The sequence below is a fragment of the Monodelphis domestica genome, chromosome 3 (assembly GCF_027887165.1).
Source record: "Monodelphis domestica isolate mMonDom1 chromosome 3, mMonDom1.pri, whole genome shotgun sequence".
NCBI lineage: Eukaryota > Metazoa > Chordata > Mammalia > Didelphimorphia > Didelphidae > Monodelphis > Monodelphis domestica.
The window spans coordinates 34705440-34729579 of NC_077229.1; the positions used below are offsets into that span (position 1 = coordinate 34705440).

The 24140-nt window shown below is 45.2% G+C and overlaps 1 protein-coding gene across 2 annotated transcripts in view; it reads left to right on the forward strand.

The window, feature by feature from the left end:
* The window catches only part of TESC (tescalcin), a 62894-nt gene extending 39276 nt beyond the window's left edge, over positions 1-23618 (forward strand). For both annotated transcript variants that reach the window (XM_056821672.1, XM_001374851.5), the window contains 5 exons: positions 9188-9327; positions 16674-16735; positions 16832-16939; positions 21519-21566; positions 23326-23618. In XM_056821672.1, the coding sequence (XP_056677650.1) occupies positions 9188-9327; positions 16674-16735; positions 16832-16939; positions 21519-21566; positions 23326-23403 (436 nt within the window). In that variant the 3' untranslated portion in view covers positions 23404-23618. The remainder of the gene's footprint in view (positions 1-9187; positions 9328-16673; positions 16736-16831; positions 16940-21518; positions 21567-23325) is intronic.
* The last annotated feature ends 522 nt before the right edge of the window (positions 23619-24140 follow it).

Here is a 24140-nt window from a genome sequence, read left to right on the forward strand (position 1 = left end):
CAAACCATAAAATCCCATACAAGGTGTCCCAAAGCTCTTAGGACAGTTGTAAGCTTCAATAACTTTTATTTTAGAAAATTTTATTTAGTTAATTTAGAATATTTTTCCATGGTTACAAAATTCATTTTCTTTCTCTCCCCTCATCCAAACCCCTCCTGTAGCTGACATACAATTCCATTGAGTTTTACACGTGTCGTTGATCAAGACCTATTTCCATATTATTGATATTTGCATTAGAGTGATTGTTTAGAGTCTACATCCCCAATCCTATCCCCCTCGACCCATGTGATCAAGCAGTTGTTTTTCTTCTGCGTTTCTACTCCCACAATTCTTTCTCTGGATGTGGATAGCATCTTTCTCATAAGTCCCTCTGAATTATTCTGGATCATTGCATTCATTAACTTTTTTTTTTAAACCCTTACCTTCCGTCTTGGAGTCAATACTGTGTATTGGCTCCAAGGCAGAAGAGTGGTAAGGGCTAGGCAATGGGGGTCAAGTGACTTGTCCAGGGTCACACAGCTAGGAAGTGGCTGAGGCCGGATTTGAACCTAGGACCTCCTGTCTCTAGGTCTGGTTCTCAATCCACTGAGCTACCCAGCTGCCCCCTGCATTCATTAACTTTTAAGATGAACTGAGTTGATGGAACACTCCATCCAAATGCCAGCCATTACCTCCTTTAAGCCTCATAACATTCCTGTGAAGTCGTTACTAGAAGGACACTCATTTTCCTGAGGCTGAAAAGTTGTTGGGTTATATAGAATAAGAGTTCTTTTACAGGTAGAGCTTGGACTATGTTGGGAGGGGTCCTTAACCTGGGAACCTGGGACCCCCAATACAAGAAGAGATTTCAGGGTCTCCATGAACTTGGATAGGAAAATTTTCCATCTTTATTTTCATTAACCTCTAACTGAAATTTAGCATTTCCTTCAATTACGTAAAAATGTGATTTTGAGAAAGGGTCTTTGGGCTTCACCAGACACTGCTGAAGTGGTCAAAGAAACAAAAAAGGATAAGGGCCATCTAGGTGGTTCAATGGATTGAGAGCCAAGCCTAGAGATGGGAGGTCCTGGGTTCAAATCTAGCCTCAGATACTTCCTAGCTGTGTGACCCTGGGCAAGTCACTTAATCCCCATTACCCAGCCCTTACCCCTCTTCTGCCTTGGAACCAATACACAGTCTTGATTCTAAGATGGAAGGCAAAAGCTTTAGGGGAAAAAAAAATCACGAAAAGCCCTGGACTAGATTTAAGTCTTTGAACCTCTTTAAGACTGAGTCTGTCTCTGTCCATGGTACCCAAAGTCACACAGCTAATATGTATCAGAAGCGAAATTTGAATCTAGGTCTTCCTGACTCTAATATCAGCACTCTACCCTCTACTCCACACTAACTGCCTCCTCCAGCATTACCAGGCTCGATACTAAAGTTGCTTTGCAAACTTTAAAGCATTATGTAAATGCCACGTAGCAGGAGGAATAATAGTAATTTATTTGTATCGCATTTAAAGAGTTACAAAGTGATTTACAAATAAGCTACTGAAGGGAGGTGCTATTATTTCCCCATTTTACAGATGAGGAACTGATGTTGGCAGTGGTTAAAGGCCACAAAGCTAGTAGGTATCAGGGGCAGAATTTGAACTCAGGTCTTGCTGATCCCAAGACTAGCATGCTATCCATTTTGCTGCCTACCTTCCTCCTACAGTAGCCAACCCTAGACGCAGTTTTCTCTAACTCTTGGCTTGTTCAATTAGACCCTTCTGGAATTTCCTCTCAGAAGTCCACATAATGTTTGAGAACATAAGGGAAAAGGAGGAAAGAGCCAGCTTTCTCTGGAGATGTAAAACCATCTGCTATATTTATCCTGTATATGCTTAAATATATGTACATCCATCTCCTCCACTAGCGTCTAAGCCACTTGAGGGCAGGGCATGTTCCAGTTTGGCTTAGCCCAGTGTCTGACACATAGTAGGCACTTAATAAATGTTTGTTAATTGATTTATTGGTTCTTGAAATCTCTTCTCTACCTTGAAGCAGAGGAATTCCTGTCTGGTGAGATTTTGTAAAAATGGAGGGGGAAATGGAAAGGAAGAAGGAGAAGGGCTGTTCCCATGTCCCCAAAGATCCGGGAGGGGCACGCTTAAAGATAAGATGGGTGGGGAGAGTGGTGCCAGGAGGCTCTGGCTCAGCTAACCCATTTTATTCCTCCACCTTTGGGGGGATCATGAATCCCTCTGGCAGTCAGGCAAAGCCCAAGGACCTCGTCTCAGAAAAAAGTTCTCAATTGCCTAAAATAAAATACTTAGCAAAGCAGGTTTGTAAAGGAAATGACCAATTACTGGGAAATAACAGTTTTCAAAAGTTTACAGACTTCAGGTTCAGAACCCCCGTTGAAGGGAAAGGGGAGAGACAAAGACAGTGTCAGAGAGAAGGGGGAGAGCCAAAGACAGGGACAGAGAAAGGGGAGAGAGGAAGAGACAGAGAGAAAGAGAAAAAGAGAGAGACAGAGAAAGGGGGAAAGAGAAAAGAGAGACAGACAAGGGGGAGAGAAACAGAAAAAATTTTCTACACCATAATAATGGCTCACATTTATCTACTGCTTAAGATTTTACATTTGAATACCTCATCTAATATTCACAAAGCTGGGAAATGTTATTATGATACCCATTTTAAAGATGAGGAAACTGAGACTCAGAGAGATTTAGTTGCCCAAGATCACAAAACTAGCATCTGAGGCAGACTTCAAATTTAGGTGTATCCTCAATATAGAATCACAGAATTTTAGAGTGGGGTGAGATCATAAAATGGATCTCAACAGGAAGAGACATATCTAGGCAACCATATTCACAGCCTCATACAAGGTCACAAATATAGAGCTGTAAGGTGGCTTGGAGTCCATCTATTTCAGTTCCCTCATTTTACAGATGAGGAAACTGAGGCATGAGCAATTGTAGACGTTTGTACTTGTTATCTCATTTGATTCTCACAACCCTGTGAGGCAGGTGCTATTATCATCCCCATTTTAAAGATGAAGAAACTGAGATTAAGAAAAGTTTAGGGACTTATTTGCCAGAGGTCACACCAATGAAGTGATTTGTCCAAGGTTGCAGAGCTGGATTTGAACTCTAGTTCTAGGAGCATTGATTTAGAGCTGAAAGGGACCTTAGAAGCCACTTTGTCATAGGATACTAGAATCATAGACATAAAGAACTTGGAGGCCATCGAGCCCACAAAATGAGGCACAGAGCTCACAAGGCAGGATTTGAACTCAAATCTTATTGACTCCCTATCCACTAAGCCATACCACCTTTCAATAAATAGGTTAGTAAGCATCTGATATGGGATTCAAACCCACATCCCCTGACAGAAGTGCTAGTGCTTTTGTCCAGCTCATCCCTAAAAAAGAATTTCCCACTAAAACATCTTCCAAAAGGCACATATACAGTCTTCAAAAGAAAAACAAGAACAATCTTACCTTCTCTCTTAGAATAGATACTAATTATTGGTTCCAAGGCAGAAGATTGGTAAGGACTAGGCAATGGGGGTTAAGTGACTTGTCCAGGGTCACACAGATAAGAGGAGTCTGGGGCCAGATTTGAAGCCAGGACCTTCCCATCTCCAGACCTGGTTCTGTATCCACCGAGCCCCCCAGCTGCCCCAACTCATACAATCTTTCCTTGTAAACCTTCAATGAGACGGAACCCACTTCTTCCTGAGGCTGTCCAGGACACTGACACAAGTCTTATTCTTTTCTCTGATAACAATTCTAAGCTGGCCTCTGTTGCTTCCACCCATTGCCAGTCTGCAGACTGAGGGGTCCTCATCCAGGTCTCAGTTCCTCCTACATGACTGGGCACTTGCCTGAGACTTTTCATGATGGGTTCCGTCATCCTTGATGTCCCAGGCTTATTATTGGCTCTGCCCTTCCCACTCCCTCATTCTGCCCGCTCCTGCCCTTTGCTTCATTAGGAAAGGGGAAGGCAGAAGTTTGGTCCAGTTGGTGCCTTGTTGGCTGTTTTGGCTTAAATTGGGAGGAATCTGGAGGGGAGCATTTGTTACTGAATTTTTCTATGCTTCCTTTTCATTGTCTTGTTAAAATGATAAAATGATAGCTGATCTTAGGTTGGGCTATTTAAAGAATCCCAGACTGGGAATCAGGAACCCTGAGTCTGATGCTGATTAGCTTAGTAATTAGTCTTAGTAGCAATTCTAAGACAAAAGGGCAAGGGCTAGGAAAACAAGGTCAAGTGACTTGCCCAGGGTCACACAGCTAGGAAGAGTCTGATAATTAGCTTCATTAGAAGCCACTTCAGTTTCTTTCTTTTTCTTCTTTCTTTCCTTTCTCTCTCCCCCTCCCTCTCTTTTTTTCTTCCTCCTTCCCTCCCTATTTCCTTCTTTCTCTCTCTCTTTTCTTCCTCCCTCCCTCCCTATTTCCTTCTTTCTTTCTTCCCCCTGCCTTTTTCTTCCTTCCTTCCTTCCTTCCTTCCTTCCTTCCTTCCTTCCTTCCTTCCTTCCTTCTTTCTTTCCTTCCTTTCTCTTTCTTTCTTCCTCCCTCCCTATTTCCTTCTTTCTTTCTCTCTCTTTCTTTCTCTTTCTTCCTCCCTCCTTCTTTCCTTCCTTCCTTCCTTCCTTCCTTCCTTCCTTCCTTCCTTCCTTCCTTCCTTCCTTTCTTTCTTTCTTTCTTTCTTTCTTTCTTTCTTTCTTTCTTTCTTTCTTTCTTTCTTTCTTTCTTTCTTTCTTTCTTTCTTTCTTTCTTTCTTTCTTTCTTTCTTTCTTTCTTTCCTTCTTCCTCTCTCTCTATTTCCTTCTCTCTCTCTCTCTCAAAAACCCTTACCTTCTGTATTGGTTCCAAGGCAGAAGAGCAGTAAGGGCTACGCAATGGGGGCTAAGGGACTCGCCCAGGGCCATACAGCTAGGAAGTGTTTGAGGTTAGATTTGATGAGCCACCCAGCTGCCTCCATGGACCTCAGTTTTTTATGTGTAAAGTGAGATTAGATGACATCATCATAGTTTTACATATACTTTCTCATTTGAACTACACAAAATACAAAGGTTGGACAAGACAGGTTCTGGGGTCTCCTCTGGAGATAGAGCTATGACTCTACCCTGGGAAGGGGGTGCTAGTATCCTCATTTTATAGATACAGAGACTGAGGTTGATAGAGGTTAAGATCTAGAAGTCTGACCATTGAGTAGCTACTATGTTCAAAGAAGGGCACCATTGCATGAGTGACCTTGGACCAGTACCTTCGCCTCAATGATCCTCAGTTTCCTCTTCTGTAAAATGATGGAGATGAACCAGATCCCCTTGGAGATCCTATCCAGTTCCAGCCCAATGACCATTTAATACCTCTTCCCAGGCTTCATCACTATACTGGGAGAAGGATTGGAGCTGTGGTACCGGGATAGAACGTTTATCATTGACCTTCATGGGCAAGATAGGAGTGAAGAGGAAGAGGGGAGACCTGGGGATCAGTGAGAATTCTAAGGGTTCACACTAAAAAGTGGGGGGTTGATTTCACACAAGAGACAATATCAGATCTGGAAGGTGGAAGTGGAGAAAGCCAAAACCTTTCCATGAACAACCAGCAGGAACTAGACTCCACCTCCATTTTGCTCTCTGCTTCGATTTGTTTATTTCCACATGAAAAATGCCCCCCCCCCCCCCGCAAGCCCTCCACAGTCTGGCCGCCCCCCCCCCCCTTCCCCAGTAGGTGTGTAATCAAGGTTTGTGGAATGGAAATGAGAGCAGGAGGTGATTTCACACGAGAGGAGAGGAGCCCCTGGAAAATAACAAATCAGATCGGTGGGGATGGAAAAGCAGGAAGCTCAATACTTAATTAGTGCCAGAAACCAGGAGACCAGCTGCGGTTGCTTGGATAATGCACCACTTTTGCCACCTGCCTCACAGGGTTATTGTGAGCATCAAGATATTCAGGCTGTCTCTCTCCTCCATTTACCTTGGATTTCCTCATTTGGGTACCATCTTGGAGACACTGATAAAATGGTAGCTCCTGGAGGATGGGACCCTTTTTGCTTCCACCTTGGCATACTCTGCACTTGCTGGCATTTTGTAAACTTCAATATTGAGGGGACACTTAGGTGGCTCAGTGGATTAAGAGCCAGGCTGAGGGATGGGAGGTCCTGGGTTCAAATCTGCTCTCCTAGATGTGTGACCCTGGGCAAGTCATTAACCCCCTTTGTCTCGCCCTTCCTGCTCTTCTGTCTCGTCTCTGATATTTGTATCAATTCTAAGACAGAAAGTAAGGGTTAAAAATACCTACTATGTGCCAGATCCTATGTTTAGAGCTTTTACAAAAATTATCTCATTTGGTCCTTACAACAACCCTGTGCGATACGGTGCTATGATTATCCCCATTTTATAATTGAGGAAACTGAGGCAGGTAGAGATTAAGTGACTTGCCCAGGGTCACACAGCTAGTAGGTGGCTGAGGCCAGATTTTAGTGCTAGGAATCTCGAGATCTCTCCCTATTTCAGGTAGACACCCCAATTGGGGTTTGGGAGCCATTCTGATGCACGTAGGGCCGGCAGACGGAAAGTGCCCAGCAGGCTCTGTGCCTGGACCTTCCCCCTTTCTATTTCTGTGGAATCAAGTGGTTTCCCAGAGAGAGAAGATTACCGAAAGGCAACACCCTGGGTTTGACTAAGAGCCAAGGCAGTGTTCAAATAGCATTATGTAAATATTTGAAATATGTCAGTGCCCAGAGGGGAAGAAAGGACTTATCCAGGGGGATGAAAGTGAGAGCCCCAAGTGTAAACTCTATCATTCCTTCTTTAAAAACTCTTGATTTCTGCCTTAGTAACAACTCAGAGACAGAAGGCTAGGCAGGCAGGGTGAAATGACTTGCCCAGGGTCACCCAGCTAGTTTGCCATTTCCTTCTGCAGCTCATTTGATAGATGAGGAAACTGAGGCAAACTGGGTGAAATGACTTACTTAGGGTCACCCAGCCAGTTTGCCATTTCCTTCTGCAGCTCATTTGACAGATGAGGAAACTGAGGCAAACTGGGTGAAATGGCTTGCCCAGGGTCACCCAGCTTGTTTGCCATTTCCTTCTGCAGCTTATTTGACAGATGGGGAAACCGAGGCAAATTGGGTGAAGTGACTTACCCAGGATCACCCAGCTAATTTGTCATTTCCTTCTCTAGCTCATTTGACAGATAAGGAAACTGAGGCAAACAGTGGGAAGTGACTCGCCCAGTTGGGATGTGTCTGAAGTCAGTTGAACTCAGGTCTTCCTGACTCCAGGAGCCTGGTGTTCTATCTATTGTTCTCCCTCTTCCTAAATTCCTCACTCCTTCCACCTTCAGGATGACGACCTACCCTAACTTTCTAGACACCCTTTAAGAAGGAGATTCCGCGCTTCCTTCAGTGGCCAGTCTAGCTTTGGGCCCAGCACCCCGTTCTTTCTGGTGCCCAACCTCAGGGCTCCCCATTGCAGCTTAAGCTCCTTTAGTCGGGTCTGGGAGCTAATGTGCGGAGAATGTGCTCAGGAGATGCTGGGTAAATACAGGGGTCTATTTTTACACCGTATATATTTAGTCTACAGCTCAGCCATAAGAACAGTGCGATTGTTTTAAATAATACATCAGGAGTGGGAGAATATTTATAATGAGGTGATTTGAGTTGGGGAACAACATTTGGAAGAAGTGAGGAAGGGAAGAGATGTCTCCCCTTTGGCTTTCTCTCTCCTTCCTCCAAGTTTTCTCTGTATGAGATTCACCTTCCTGTGCCCAGCTCTGGGTCCAGCTCTTCTTAGGGATTAGATATTTCTTTGCTTGTTTGTTTGTTATAACCTTTCTTTTAAAAAATCTTTAATTTAAAAAAATTCTCAATTACATATAAAAACAATTAAAAAAAACCTTACCTTTCATTTTTTTTAGATTTTTGTAAAATTTTATTTAATTTAGTATATTTTTCCATGGTTATAAGATTCATGTTCTTTCCCTACCCTCCTCCCGTAGCTGATGTGCAATTCCACTGGGTTATACTAAGTATTCGCAGAAGAGTGAGAAGGTTTGGCAATTGGAGGTTTAAGTGACTTGCCCAGGGTCACACAGTCAGAAAGTAGCTGAGGTCAAATTTGAACCCAGCACCTCCCATCTATAGGCCTGTTTCTCTAGCCACTGATCCACCTAGCTACCCCAACAGAAACAATTACTGATCATCATTATCTGATATTTTGAGATTCATATTCTCTCCTTCCTTCCCTCTCTTCTCCTCTGCCCAAAGTGATAAATAGGGACTAGATATTTTAGGGATGAAAAGATTTAGAGCTGGGAGACATTTTAGACGGCATCTAGCCCCCAAACCTTATTTTACAGGTAAAGAAACTGAGGTCTCATGAAGTGACTTGTTGAAGAAGAATTCAACTGTTTTTAACTAAAGGATAGGGGAGAGTCATTTAACTGTGTCCATTGTGACACTTATGGGCTATGGGAATGGAGTGAGTTCTTTAACTTCCTTGGGCCTCAATTTTCTCATCTGTAAAATGAGGATAATAACATGTCTAGTATCTACCTTGGAGGACTGATGGGGCAACCAAATGATTACCTTGTGAACTTTGAAGTGCCAGATAAATGTCACCTATTTTTATTAGTTAGGAAATGAGTTAGGACTTATCCAATGAGGATTAAAGATGGCGGGCTACCAAAGGAGTAATATTGGAAGACCATCCCTTGCCAACTAGAGGCAACGATCTTCCCTTCTCTTGGGCAGCCATCTACTCAGTATTGAGTTTATGATCCTCAAATAGCAAAATAAGCAGAACTAAGAGTCTGGCCATTCATCTTAATGTACAGATTCATGTCCCAGACAAGTGAGTAAGTGGCTTTTATCAAGGCTGATTTGACCCACTGCAAGTCAGCTTGGCCGCCCCAAGAGTATCTTTAGAATCCCTTGTCTCTACATCATAATCTCAAGGACCAAGGAGATAAAAAAAAATCAGAAGATCCGAGTTTTTGATGGCTGTGTGGCCCTGGGTAAGTGGCATGACTTCCCTGTGCCTCAGTTTCCCTATCTGTAAAATCCAAATATCATAGTCTTGCCATGTAAAAAGTTAGCATTTTCTGTGAAGGAATGAAGAAAAGTTACTATGAAAGCTAGTTCATAAATATTTTTCCTGGAGTGGAGGCAGTGCTAATTTTTTTCCTCTCTCCCTAATTTCTTCTGGAGGAACCTCCGAAAAGCACCCAATGGGTTGGCTGATGAGATTAACTTTGAGGATTTCCTGATCATAATGTCTTACTTCAGACCAATTGAGCCCAACATGGATGAGGAACAGCTGGAGCGCTGCAGAAAGGAGAAGCTAAGATGTGAGTTTGATGGGAAGGCTCCCTGCTTGTCCAGCTGTTAAAGGGCTCCCAGATCTCCATGGCTAGACACTGAACAGTGTGTCCCCCCAACTTGACTCTGACCCTTTCATAAACTTTCATTAACTTTCATTCTAAAACCTATAGTCTGGGCCAGCTAGGTGGCTGGTTAGAGAGCCAGGCCTGGAGTCAGGAAGTCCTGGGTTCAAATCTGGCTTTAGACACTTCTTAGCTATGTGACTTGACCTAAATCATTTAACCCCAATTGCCTACCCATTACTGCTTTTCTGTCTTGGAACTGGTGCTTTGTATTGATTCTAAGGCAGAAGGTAAAGGTTTAAAGATAAATAAATAAAAGAAATGGTCAGAACCAGGATTTGAACCCACACTATACTACTGTATTATCAACCATCCTTATCCAGGGTGTCCCAAAAATCGTAGTGCTATTTCTAACTATTACAGCTTAAAATGACACAAAAACACCTGAGATCCTCCTGTATAGAAAAAGGGGAAAGCAGAAGCATTTATTGTGAGCCATTATTATGGGATTGTGCTAAGTGCTGGGCATATGAATAGAAAAGCAAGATAGCCTGTTTTTAAGAAACTAACATTCTAATGAGGGGAAACAACACCTAAAGGAGGGACCAGGTGCAAGGCAGATGGAAAATCTTTAGGAAGCTGCAGATTTACAGTCTTGGAACAAGACCCAGTGCTTGTTTACATTCAGTGAGGATGGTGCAATAGCAAGATGATCCCATGAAATAACACTGAAAAATGAATTATTATTATTAATAAAGAGAGGTACTTGCTATAGTGCTTAGAGAGCCAAAATTGGAGACAAAAAGATGTGAGTTCAAATCTTGCCTTCAGTACTATCAGCCAAGTGACCAGAGTACTAAACCATTAACTACAATTCTTTTGAGTCCAACCATCTAACCAGTTATTAATCCATTTGACTACATTAATGTCTAGCCCATGTCTCTCCATCTTCTTCATAAAAGAGAGTATGGTATTCTTTATCCAGAGCTTCATTAAAATCTAGGTAAACTGTATTACAACATTCTCCTCATTTCCTTGTCTAATAAACCTGTCCCCAAAAGAAATGAGGTTAACACAGGGCCTATATAACCTGTGCTTGATGACCCAGGTTAGTACTTTATAATCACTATTTCCTTTTGCCAACCATCTCTTTAATGATATGTTCTAGGATTTTCCCAGGAATAGATGGCAAGTGCCAGACTGGCCTGGAGTATGGCAGGCTCTGCTCTCTTTCTTTTTCTGAAAGTTGGGACATTCATCCTTCTCCAGTCTTGGTACCTTTCCCATCTTCCATGATCTTTCAAGTATCCCTGATAGTGGCTTACAAAGGGCAAGTAAAAAAGATACTTGATTATTTATCTTAAGCATCAAATTGATGTTGTCATCCTCATTCTGCATTCCAACATGAAGGTCATTCTCAGTGGCAGAGAAAACAGAAGCAAAACAAAAATTGAGCAGCTTTACCTCTTTTCATTTGTCCATTATCATTAAACCAGCACCCCAGCACCCCACCAAGGAAAGATCCTATCCCTTCTCTGATCAGTTTTCTTCTGATATAGCTTTTTAAAAAAAAAATTTTTTTTTTAAACCCTTACCTTCCGTCTTGGAGTCAATACTGTGTATTGGCTCCAAGGCAGAAGAGTGATAAGGGCTAGGCAATGGGAGTCAAGTGACTTGCCCAGGGTCACACAGCTGGGAAGTATCTGAGGCCAGATTTGAACCTAGGACCTCCCGTCTCTAGGCCTGGCTCTCAATCCACTGAGCTACCTAGCTGCCCCCGCTGATATAGCTTTAAACTCTGTTTTTTGTCCTTCACTTCTTTTGACAGCCTGAGCTTATTCTGAGCCTTAGCATTCCTCACATTATTTTCCCAAGACCATGATACACTTATATTCATCTTGTTACCATCCTTGTCTCCATTTTATGTACTTTTCTTTTTAAAATCTAAGTTGGTTAGAGAGTTCCCTGTGCATCCACACTGATCTCTTCAGACAAATCATATTTTTCCTTCTCATTGGAATGGCTTTATTTTGCATCTTCACAATTTGATTCATTAAAAAAAAACCTTACCTTTCATCTTAGACAATACTGGGTATTGGTTCCAGGGCAAAAGAGCAGTAAAGGCTAGGCAATGGGGGTTAGGTGACTTGCCCAACAGCTAGGAAGAGTCTAAGGCAAGATTCAAACTGTGGTAGAGGCATGGAGAGAGAGAGAGGACTTGTAAGCCAAGATGCAAGAACCAAGGCTGGGAACCTGCCTGTCAATCAGGAAGGAGGTTCCAAATGGAATGTTCCCAGGAGTGGCAGTTGGGGGTTTCTGGTCACAGAGAGGAGAAGAAAAAACTTGGCTTTGGACTTGATCTCTGTGTCTCTGGCTTTGGGCAGTTGAGGCTGGCTGAAAGACCCTTGTGGGGCTGACTTGGTTTGGGGGTTCTCTGATCAAGGGGAAACTGCTGTTCTTTCTGAGATTTGACTGATCAAGAATTGGAGGAAAGCCGGGCTGAAGGAGAGATTTTGAACTTTGTTTCTCTCTGGGGTTAAGCTGAGAAACCTTGCTGATTTTGTGAAGAAGAAAGAAGATTTAAAAGCTGTTGTCCTCCATTTCTCTAACTGTATAAGAGTCACAGTTTGTGACTGGACTACTTTCTCAAACTCTCAATTTTCCTTCATTTTAGAATAGGGACACCCTCATCCCTCTAACGTCAGTTTCCCATTCTGTTATCCCAATAAACCCCTTGACTTGAAAAGGAAAAGAAAAGAGTATCTTTATAGTTTACTCAGGGGGAGGGAGGAGAGGAAAGAAGCTAAAGGCTTCAAGAAGAATTGGGAGGTGAGGGAGGCAAGGGAGGAGAGTATTGGATAAGGGAGGGAGTGAAGGGGGAGGAGATTAGAAAGATATACTGATCCATCAGCCATCAGTAGGGATCAGTAGGCAAACTCCAGAGCATTCCCCAGAGTAGTTCCCCTCTGTGGCAGCATCTGTGTACCAGCATCTCTGTGTGCAGCAGTCCCCTGTAGCAGCATTCCTCAGCGTTTCTCATTCCTACCACCATTACAAATAAGCAGTTTCAGGTTCCTGTAGCAGCTCTCTCTAGTCACAAGCCAGAGGACAGCAGTCATTGCAAAAGAAACAGTTTCCCCTCAGTTTATCTTCTCTATTTCAAAACTCAGTACTTCCCATCTCCAGGCCTGGATCTCAATCTACTGCGTCACCTAACTGCCTCCAATTTGGTTTATTTTTTCTTTAATCTTATTTTTTGAGATTGAGTGTCCCTGTCTTACCCACACTGGAAATGTGGCAGCTGCTTATGGGCCTGATCAAACCTGTACCCTCCTTAGGCCATCTATTGATTCCCGGCTCTCAGGGCCTCACCATCTTGGTGCCAGATTTAGTGAGGACACAGGATTGTAGTCCTACTGCAGCTCCAAACTCTCAAGCTCAGCAGATCCACCACCTTCAGCCTTCCCCAGCAGCTGAGATCATGCTCAGTGCAATCTCATCCCTTCGGATACCTCCTCCACATCCATACACACATTCTACTCCATGAAATCCTATCTGTTTTTCCTCTGAACTTTCTGAAATCCATTTTCCTCAAATTTGGGGTCCAGGGAAGACCATGCCCAGATTTCCTCTTCTTTCTTACAAACTCTAAGGAGTGGTCACTTCCCTCCAAGATTCCCATCATTACCATCCTGTGAGAATCAGTTCCAAAATAGAATTCCTCCTTGTTCCTTACTTTTTGAAGGATATAATTCTAACTAAAACAGGTAAAAAAGTTATTATCTATAGAGGGCAGCTACGTGGCTCAGTGGATTGAGAGCCAAGTCCAGAGATGGAAGGTCCCAGGTTAAAATCTGGTCTTAGACACTTCCTAGCTGTGTGACCTTAGGCAAGTCACTTTACTCCTATTGCCTATCCTTTACCATTCTTTTTCTTTGGAACAAATCCACAGAATTGATTCCAAGACAGAAGGCAAAGGTTTCTGTTTTGCTTTTTTTTACATTCTTAGCTATTCTTTTTTTTTCTCTTCACAGTAGTGGGGAGATAGAAGAGACAGACAGAGAGACACATAACAGATAAGAAGATAAAGAGACAGACAGACGGGAAGACAGACTGATAGAGATAGAGACTGACAGATGGGCACAGCGGCAGAGAGACAAAGATCGAGCAGATGACTGGACAATTGAAGTCTCCCATCCCCACTATATCTTACCTCTATGGCTGCTTGTGATCTCTTTTCCAAGTTTCTCATCTTAACCACTCCTTCTGTGCAGATGGTCACTTGGGGGCACAAAGCCCCAAAGAACTCTCTATACAATTGTCAACCTATATTGGTGGAAAGAATTTTCATATGAGTTCTTTACCCTGATGAAAACAGAGGGTCAGGACGTTCCCTCAATCTCTAGCCCCCATACATAGAAACACATACACACTTCAGTTTACAAAGTTCTCTTTTAGGGGCATCTGGGTGGTCCAGTGGACAGAAGGCTGGGCATGGAGTCAAGAAGACCTGAATTCAAATCTAGCTTTTAGGCACTTACCAGCTCTGTGACCCTGGACAAATCACTCCACCTACCTCAGTTACCTCAAGGACAGGGATAAAACTGTGAGAAAAATAATATCCTGAGTCTCCAATGAGATGATATTTGAAAAATGCTCAGCAAAATGCCTGGAATATAGCATTCATTTGACAAATGATTATCCTCTTCCCTTGGCCTTTCACACCTTGTGAGTCAGATAATTTAAGCATGAACATCCCCATCTTACAGATGAACAAACTGAGACTCAGGGGAGTGAGGTCACTTTCCCAAGGTCATGAAGCTAAGATATTCACTCCAAGGCAGGATATTCCCAAAGGCCAGTGCTATTTCTATGACTCAATGCTGCCTTTCCCTATATATAAATATATGATGAAATCTCTTATTTTTATGATTTCAATTTACGTTTTTCTGAACTGTACACTTCCAGTCTCTAGAACCAGTCAATTTTTTTGTATTATTGCATCCCTCAGCCAATGAGCATTCATTGACACAGCCTCTGTGCTTGTTTCTGGTTTTTGTTGTTGTTGTTGTTTTTTAAAAGAGAAAGACAAATGACAAGCCCTGCCCTCAGAGAGCTTCCAGTCTAATGGGGGAGCCAATGAGCCAACATAGATGTGCCAACAAGCTATATATAGGACAAAGAGGAGATATTTAGAGAGAGAAGGCACTCATACCAGGAGGGGTTGGGAATGGCTTCCTGTAGAAGATGGGATTTTAGTTGGACTTATAGGAAGCTCAGGATGTCTGTAATGGGAGCTGTTGAGGGACAGCAATGCAGGCATGGGGATAGCCAGAGAAAACTCTTTAGTAAGAGTCAACAATAACTGCCAAAAGCTAATGCAGCCTGGGCTGCATGAACAGGACGATGGGCCCAGAATAAAAGGAGGTAATACTCCCAGCATGCCTTGAGCTGTCTGGCCACATTGGGAGTGCTGCATTCTATTCTGGGTGCCATATTGGTGAGGGACATATCCAAAAGGGCCACCAAAGGATGGTAAAGGGGCCATGAAAGCAAAGCATATGGAGGAAATGAGAGTGTTTATAGCCTGAAGAAGAGAAGATATGAGAGGTGGGCCGTGGAATCATAGATCCAAAGCTGAAAAGGCCTTTTATAGATGAAGAAATAGAGATCAAGGAGATCATGACGTCAGATCGATCACACAGGTAGTAATTGTGAATGATGGGATTTGAATCCATCTTCTGAATCCAGAGTTGTGTTTTTTTTTTCCCTCCAAACAACATTGCTGTCTTCAAATGTATAAAGGCTATCAAATTAGACTTACTCTGCTTGACCCCAGAGAGCAGACTTGAGATGGAAGGGCAGGAATTATAGGGAAGCAAATTTTGGTCAAATGGGACGATCTCCCTAAAGATTGGGCAACAAGATGGCACAGTGGATACAGGAATCAGGAAGACTCATCTTCCTAAATTAAAATCTGGCCTTGGACACTTAGTAGGTGTGTGACCCTGGGCAAGTCACTTATCCCTCTTTGCCTCAGTTTCCTCATCTTTAAAATGAGCTGAAGAAGGAAATGGCAAACTAGCTGGGTGAGCCTTAGCAAGTCACTTCACCTTGTTTGCCTCAGTTTCCTCATTTGTAAAATGAGCTGAAGAAGGAAATGGCAAACTAGCTGGGTGAGCCTTAGCAAGTCACTTCACCTTGTTTGCCTCAGTTTCCTCATATGTAAAATGAGCTGAAGAAGGAAATGACAAACTAGCTGTGTGAGCCTTGGCAAGTCACTTCACCTTGTTTGTCTCAGTTTCCTCATCTGTAAAAGGAGCTGGAGAAGGAAATGGAAAACCATTCCAATATCTTTACCAAGAAAACTCCAAACAGAGTCACGGTCAGACATTACTAAAATGACTGAATAACAACAACCCTAAAGATTAGCCATTCAAAAATGGAATAGGTTGTCTCCTGGGATAAACATTCCCCACTCGTGGCTATGTGGAGTTATTGGGAATATTTTACACAGGATTCATGTATCAGGCAGAGGTAGGATCAGGCAATCTTCCTTTCACCAGAATTTGATCATCCCAAATGCACTGAATTAGACTTAGTTTATATAATTCCAGAGGACAAAATAAGTGGATATAATAGGAAGATAGTCTTTGCCTCATCTACAGAAAAAGGACCCAATAATCAGAATATCCAGTGATGGAATGACCAGCGTCATGGGGCAGCGAATGTCATAGCCAAGGAGAAGTTGGGCAGATGTATGCTGGGAAGTTAAAAAGTTCCCAGTCCCAGCCTCTCTGACAAATACTTGTAATGGATAGACTGTAATGCAAATAATCCAGCTATGGCCAAGCATGATGTACTATGACCCATTTCTATACTGTTTTAGTTTTTTGGTCTTTTTACTCTTAGTTGGGTTGATTTCAGAAGAGGATGGAAGGGGGCAGTTGGGTGGCTCAGTGGATAGAGAGCCAGGCCTAGAGGTGGGAAGTCCTGGGTTCAAATGTGGCCTCTGGGAAAGTCACTTAACCCCCATTACCTAGCCCTTTCCACTCTTCTGCCTTGGAACTGATACTTAATATAGATTCCAAGATGGAAGGTAAGGGTTAAAAAAAAAAGAGGAGGAAGGCTGCTGGGCTAAGGGTCAAACAGAGAAGGAATGGAGATATGGCTCTTGTCTGGGTGGAGGGCCTGGGACCCTGGGAGCTAGCCAGTAAACAAAGGTATTTCCTAGGATATTTCTATTTGCACATCCAAGCAAGAAGACTTGACATGCCTGAATCTCTCTCTCTCTCTCTCTTGTTCTCTAGTTCTGTTTCATATGTATGACTCTGACAGTGATGGACGGATCACCTTGGAAGAATATCGAAATGTAAAGTATGCTCCCCACCTTGGCCCTCCCCTTGCCTTTCAGGGGGCCTCTGCAGACGGACTCTGAAGTCATTTGAATTTGTCTCTGCCTTGATAGGTGGTAGAGGAACTGCTTTCTGGAAACCCCCACATTGGAAAGGAGTCAGCCAGATCCATTGCTGATGGAGCCATGATGGAGGCTGCCAGCATCTGTGTGGGTCAAATGGTGAGCTTTCCTGGGGCAAAAAGATGGGTGTCTAGCTAAGAGGGAGGGAGGGAGGGAGGGAGGGAGGGAGGGAGGGAGGAAGGAAGGAAGGAAGGAAGGAAGGAAGGAAGGAAGGAAGGAAGGAAGGAAGGAAGGAAGGAAGGAAGGAAGGAAGGAAGGAAGGAAGGAAGGAAGGAAGGAAGGAAGGAAGGAAGGAAGGAAGGAAGGAAGGAAGGAAGGAAGGAAGGGAGGGAAGGAGAGAAGGAGGAGGAGGGAAAGGGAGGAAAGAAAGAGGGAAAGGAGAAAAGAGGAAAGAAGGAAGAGGGAATGAAGGCAGAGAGGAGGGAGAAAAGAAAGGAAGGAAGTAGGGAAGGAAGGAAAGAAGGAGGGAAGGAAGGAAGAAGGAAGGAAGGAGGGAGGAGGAGGAAAAGGGAGGAAAGAAGGAGGGAAAGAAGAGAGGAAAGAAGGAAGAGAGAATGAAGGCAGAGAGGAGAGGAAAAAGGAAGGAAGGAAGGAAGGAGGGAAGAAAGGAAGGAAGGAGGGAAGGGAGGGAGAGAAGGATGGAGGAGAGAAAGGGAGGAAAGGAGGGAAAGGAGAAGAGAGGAAAGAAGGAAGAGGGAGTGAAGGCACAGAGGAGAGGAAAAAGGAAGGAAGGAAGGAAGGAAGGAAGGAAGGAAGGAAGGAAGGAAGGAAGGAAGGAAGGAAGGAAGGAAGGAAGGACCATTTACTATGTGGCATATACCATGCTAAATGCTAGGAATACAAAGAGCTAAGTCAGATAGCCCCTGTTCTCCAAGAGCCCATACTTTATAGGGCAGATAAAACACACCTGAGGTTTCAGATCCTAGAGGTCTTTCATCAGCACTGAATGGCCACCAACAGGGAATGACCAAGGCTAATGTAGAAGACCTTCCTGCTCAGGCAGAGATTAGGCTGGATCCTTCTGATATCCCTTCCAACTCTTAGGTTTTGTTCCCACACTTCAGAATGAGGGGAGCAAAAACTGGAGAGAGCTCAGGGGAGCAATGGAAAGATGGAGGAAAAGCTGGGAAAGGATGTGAAAAATGCAAAGAGGGAGGACTCAGACTGCAGTGCCTCAGGCATTGTCAAACCCTCCCTGTGTGCAGAGTGGGGCCAGCTCCTGGCAAATGGGGAAATCACTCAGGCTTCCCTTCTAAAGCTCCAGCTACCAAAAGGCGTTTGATCTACCCGGCACGTTCCTTCCTAGGGGATGATTTAGTAAGTGCTTTTAAGTTTCTGAGTTTGGGAGAGGTAGCAGCTATACTAATAATAAATTAACATTTATGTAGTGTGTTTAGGGTTTGCAAAACACTTTATCAATATTTCACAACAACCCTGGGAGGAGGCTGCTATTATTGTTCTATTTTTACAGAAGAGGCAGTCAGAGATCAAGTGTTTTGCCCAGGGGCACACAGCTGGTAAATGTCTGAGTCTGAATTTGAATTCAGGACCTCCTGACTCCAGGTCCAACGCTCTCTCCACCTGGGCCAACTAGTGGCCTTTGGCTGTATCTCCCTATTTCCCCATCCTTTAAAGGGGGGAGAGATGGAAGCCATGAGGTCAGCCACGGGTCCCATTCTGATCTATGGTGATTCTGTCCTTGGTCCAATAGGCTCCATCCTCATCATGGCAGGTCACTTTACCCAGAATGCTGAAAGATTAGCCAAGTCTCCATGGGTTGCCATCCCTAAGCTCTTGTCTATTCTTTATGGGGGTAAAAGAGAAGATCTTCCTGTTAGTAGCTCAAGCCATGAAATGGTTGTCTTCGCCGCGGCATCCCCGGTGGCGTGGAGAGGTGTTTCAGCCAATGAAAAGCTCGCATGTGTCTCCTAATTACATTAAGGAAACTAGGAGACAGATTGCCAGCTGCAGCAGTATGAATTCAGGCCCTGGAATGTCCCCAGAGACGGAGGGTTTGGGTCATTTGATTGACTCGTCTTTTTTCAGGCTGGTCCTTTGGTCCTGGGGGAGGCTTCTGGCGAGCTCGGAATCTGGTACTTTCAGCAAATTAAACGGCGGCCACGGAGGCCCACAGCGCTGGTCACGAGGGCCCGGGATGCCCAGCACGCTTCCACCCTGCGTCAAACTCCCATTTGATTTAATTAGACCTTCCCTCCTTAAATGACTCCCAGTCCTACTTCAGTTTCAATTGGTGACAGCATTCCTAATTTCCCACAGTAAAACTGTTGGCAGCCACTGAGCCACATAAAACCCACAGACACGGTTTAGTAGCTGCCAATCGGATTAGTGCATTTTCCCAATATGGCTCCATCGGCACTAAGGCCACCCCTTCCAGTGGCTCGTCATGGTGTGGTGACCCCGGGCGCTCCAATGCCATGCCAGGGCAATGGGAGCTTTGGCAGGTCCTAGCCCAGCTTGGAAGGGCTTCAAGTATGGGGCCAGGGATGGAGCGCACCTCTGGAAAGATGTGGATCTGAGCCGTGAGGCAAATTCAAAGCCTAAGGAATGGCTAAACCCAAAGGGTAGTAGGCAGCCAAGTGACCCAATGGATAGAATGATGGATGCTTACTAGATATTAGAGGTATGACTCTAGGCCAGTCGCTTAATGTGTTTGCCTCAGTTTCCTCGGCTGTAAAACAAGAATGCCTGCTCGTACCTTCCATGGTGGTCATGAAAATCAAATGAAATAATTCATTTAATTTTCTGAATGTCCCAGATTTCGAGCTACCCATGATTTCTAGCCTCCATTTTCTCCTCTATAAAATGAGGATAATAGCATCCATCTCCCGGGGTTGTCAGATGAGATGGTGTTTGGAAAGCGCTCTGTAAACTTCAAAGCCCTCCATATGTGGTAGCTCTTGTGGTCAGCCATCGTTTGGAAAATCTCTAACAGGATGCCCCGAGGGTCTGTCCTTAGCCTCATGGGATTCAGCCATCTTCTCAATGGCTTGGATAAAGGCATCGATGGCATCTTGATCCAAATGGAGGATGAGCCAAAGCAGAAAGGCTCAGTGAATGCCCTGTATGACGGTATCCAAAGACATTCCAATAGGCTAGGACGACGATCCATGAAGGTGATGAGATTTAACAGAGATCGATATTTGGAAAGTCCACAAAATCACCTTCCAAATGACAAGATGGAGGAAGGAAACATGGCTGGGAGCTCCTTGGGATAAGATCTGGGGCTTTTTAATGACTTTAAACCCAAGGGCTCGGCAGGGTGACCTGTTAGCTTAAAAAGCCAAGAGCCCCTTCCCTAGGGTCAGCTTAGGAGAGGGAGAGCATCCAGGACGAGGGAAGCGGTGACCCCACCCAGGGCTGCCTCAGCCCCACTCAGATGGCATTTCTTTCGGGGAGCCACATCTTCAGGGATCTTGAGAACTTGCATCACGCCGAGAAGGGACCGATCAGAGCAGAGGCGTCCTGTCAAGATGGGCACAGAGGAGACTGTTCCATGGAGGAGAGAAGACTTGTGGCGGGGGAATCCAAGCTGTCTTCCAGTGTCTGCAGGGCACTTCCGGGAAGGGGGAATATTCTTCTTCTACTTGACCGCAGAAACAAGGAATGATGGGTGGAAATGATGGAGGCACATTTTGGCATGATGCGAGGGAGAAATTCCTCATGATGGAAGCTGCCCTCCCCAAAGGCATTTGGGCAAAGGCTGGATGATACAAGGGATGTGTTGCAAAAAATCTTTTGCAAATGCAGGAGGGGATGGATGCCCTCTGAATGTCTGGCCTAAGAACCATCCTAGGGGGCACTGAGTGGCACTGCTTGGGCCAGGCCACTGAAGTGAAGTGACCAGCCCAGGGGGAAACAGCTAGGAAGGGGCTGAGGTCCCATTTGAACCCAGGACCTCTTGTCCTCAAGCATGGCTCTGCCCATCTGGGTGACAGGCTACCTCAGGGGAATTTCATGCCAGGAACATCCCCCAAAATGAAATTACAAGTCCAGAACCTTCCCTCCCCAGTCCATGCACACAAAACATGTATGCACATATACACACACATAAAAATACATGTTTCCACTAGACACATATGCATACACCACACATATGAACCCAAAGCATACACAGACACAAACACAAATACTTGTACCCACTTACACATGCACAAAGCATGAGAACACACACATGCAGGCATGTACAAATGTCTAGAAATACAAACAAAAATGCACAGATGCAGATATAAAAACACAAACACCTGTACCCACTCACACAATACACAACATGAGAACATGTGTGTACAGGCATGTATAATTTTTACACACACAAACATACATACACACATTTACACATATCCAAACACTCACAAAGGGCTCCTTGGGTTGGGAAAAATCTCTGCTGGTTCCCCTTGGCTGAACTCTGTTTCCAGGTGGGTCACTTTCTTCTCCTTTCTCTTGGTCAGCTCTTCCCCCATCAGGGTCCCAGTTGACTTCCCTCGGAATCAAGATGGCGGTGGGGAAGGAAGTCTGGGTTTTTTTGATCAGCCCTTGAAGTCCTCTGCCTTGTGGGGAGCAGGTTGGGCAAGGGAGCTGGGCAAGAATGGCCATGTTCATCCCCACTCCTCTCCAAGGGTCCCCCCAATGTTTGCTCATGTCTTGTTTGCTTCATTCCTAGCAACCGGATCAGGTGTATGAGGGCATCACCTTTGATGACTTCCTAAAGGTGGGTGCTCTGGAGGAAACATGGCCTACGTGGTGGGAGGGCTGGGGCTACAAGGAAGTGATTAGGAACCAGAAGTTGCAGTGGGTCTCTCTGGTCCACCATTGTCCTCTCTACCTTGTGGGGGGCTTGTGGCTGTGGGAGGGAGACGGGGAAGCCCTGGACCCCAGGAAGCTGCAACTCTTCCCAATTTCTGGCCTCCTTCTGCCCTGGTACCATGGCCAACGTGCCAAGAGAAGCCACCATTGGGAAGGATGAAAATTCTCGCCTCAGAAACACTGAGAGGCAGCCAGAGGGGTCAGCCCCTGCTCCTCACATTCTCTATTGCTCTTGGGTGTCTTCTGTCATTATAGCTGGGGCCTACTGGAAGAAAAGAAAGCCAGAAAAAATGGGGGGTCAGGAGGAAGAGAAGGGGGAGCCATAGATAAATAGGGAGAGAGAAGAGGATTGGGGAGGAGGAAGAATGAGATGGAGAGGAGAAATATAGCCTAGAGACAGAATATCAGATTATAATTTAACTCCACTGAGGTTCCGCTTACACTCAGATGTTTGGCTGTCTCTGACTTCTGGGGCCGCAGTGTCTTACTCTGGGAAAGCAGAACAATAGTGTTTTCCCCCTTCCCAGAGTTACGGCAGGGGCAAGAGCCGAAGTCATTGTGAAAGTGTTGTCTCAGAGGGAAAGAGGAGCTGCTGGGATTAATTATTAATTGTAGGGACCTGAGCCTGGAACCTCATTTCAATACTTAATACTGTGCATTTAGTGGGAGGGAGGGAGGGAGGGAGTGAGGGAAGGAGGAAGGAAGGAAGGAAGGAAGGAAGGAAGGAAGGAAGGAAGGAAGGAAGGAAGGAAGGAAGGTGAGGGAAGGAAGGAAGGAAGGAAGGAAGGAAGGAAGGAAGGAAGGAAGGAAGGAAGGAAGGAAGGAAGGAAGGAAGGAAGGAAGGAGGGAAGGAGGGAAGGAGGGAAGGAGGGAAGGAGGGAAGGAGGGAAGGAAGGAAGGAAGGAAGGAAGGAAGGAAGGAAGGAAGGAAGGAAGGAAGGAAGGAAGGAAGGAAGGAAGGAAGGAAGGGAGGGAGGGAGGGAGGGAGGAGCCTTTATAAAACAGCCATCACTTTCCAGGCAGTGCTAAAAGCTTTACAATTATTATCACATTTGCTCCTCACAATAATTCTCAGAAGTGGGGGCTATTGTTATCATCCCATTTTACAGGGGAGGAAACTGAGGCAGGTCACAGTGAAGTGGTCATCCAGGGTTGCACAACTCATAAGTGACTGGGTGCAGATCTAAACGCAGATCTTCCTAATTCCAGGTCCATCTCCGTATCCGCTGTACCACCTAGGAAGCCTCTAGGCTAGAAAAGAGCAGGAAAATAGAAGGCATTGTCTCCCCCGACCCCAAACCCTCCAATTCGTACCCTGGGTCTAGACATGAGTGACTCACGCTTCTTATCTGTTAAGAGATCCCCCCCTCCAACAATTCGTACCTTCCAACCATTGTTGGAATCAATATTGGTTCCAAGGCAGAAGGGCTAAGCAATGAGGTTTAAGGGTCACCCAGCTAGGAAGTGTCTGAGGCCAGATTTGAACCCATCTCCAGGCCTGGATCTCTATCCACTGAACCGCCCGGCTGCCCCCGGCTTGGAGCTTCCCAAACCTGGATGAGGGTCAGTGCTAGAGGGAAAAGGGCTGAAGGCAGGGCCAGAGAGAAGCTCCCCTGACCAAGTCCTGGCACCTCCCTTTGACGGTGATCCGTCATTCCGTTGCAGATGTGGCAGGGGATAGACATAGAGACCAAGATGCACGTCCGTTTCCTCAACATGGACGCCATCGCCCTTTGCCACTGACCTCCGGCCGCCTCCTCCGCTGCCCCGAGAACGGGACCGGCCAAGGACGAAGACGCCGGGGAGTGGCCTGGTGCAGTTGCTCCGGGCTGTGGCTTCAGAATCTTTGGGTGACACGATGGACGTGCTGCCGTGCTTTGACTGTGCTCCTCTGCAGAGTGGATGGTGTGTGGGGCTTGACTGTTTTTATCTCTAATAAACGGGGTTTTGTTAATGAATGCGGCTTGTCTGTCTGTCCATAGAATAAGAGAATCAAAGAATGGGAAGGCTCCTCGCAGGCTACTTCGTCCAACCCCACTGGGCTGCCAGGGGGCAGGGAGGCGGCTCAGTGGAGAGAGCCTTGAGTCCAGACAGGGGATGCCCTGGCTCCAATCTGGCCTCAGACTCTTCCTAGCTGCATGACCCTGGGCAAGTCATGATGCCCTGTCTGCCTCAGTTTCCCTATCTGTAAAATGAGCTGGAGAAGGGAATGGCAAACTAGCTGTGTGGCCCTGGGCAAGTCATGACGCCCTGTCTGCCTCAGTTTCCCTATCTGTAAAATGAGCTGGAGAAGGGAACGGTTGTAATCCTGTATCGTTGCCACCCCAAGTGGGGTGAGGAAGGGTCAGACAGTACTGAACTAAAAAGAACAATAAAAAAGAACCACAAAAGCCTTGCCTTTCAGCTTTGACAGTGAGTGAATCAGGGGTCGCGCCACACATTTCCTTCTCTTCTTGTGTTTCCATGCCCGCCCCACACAC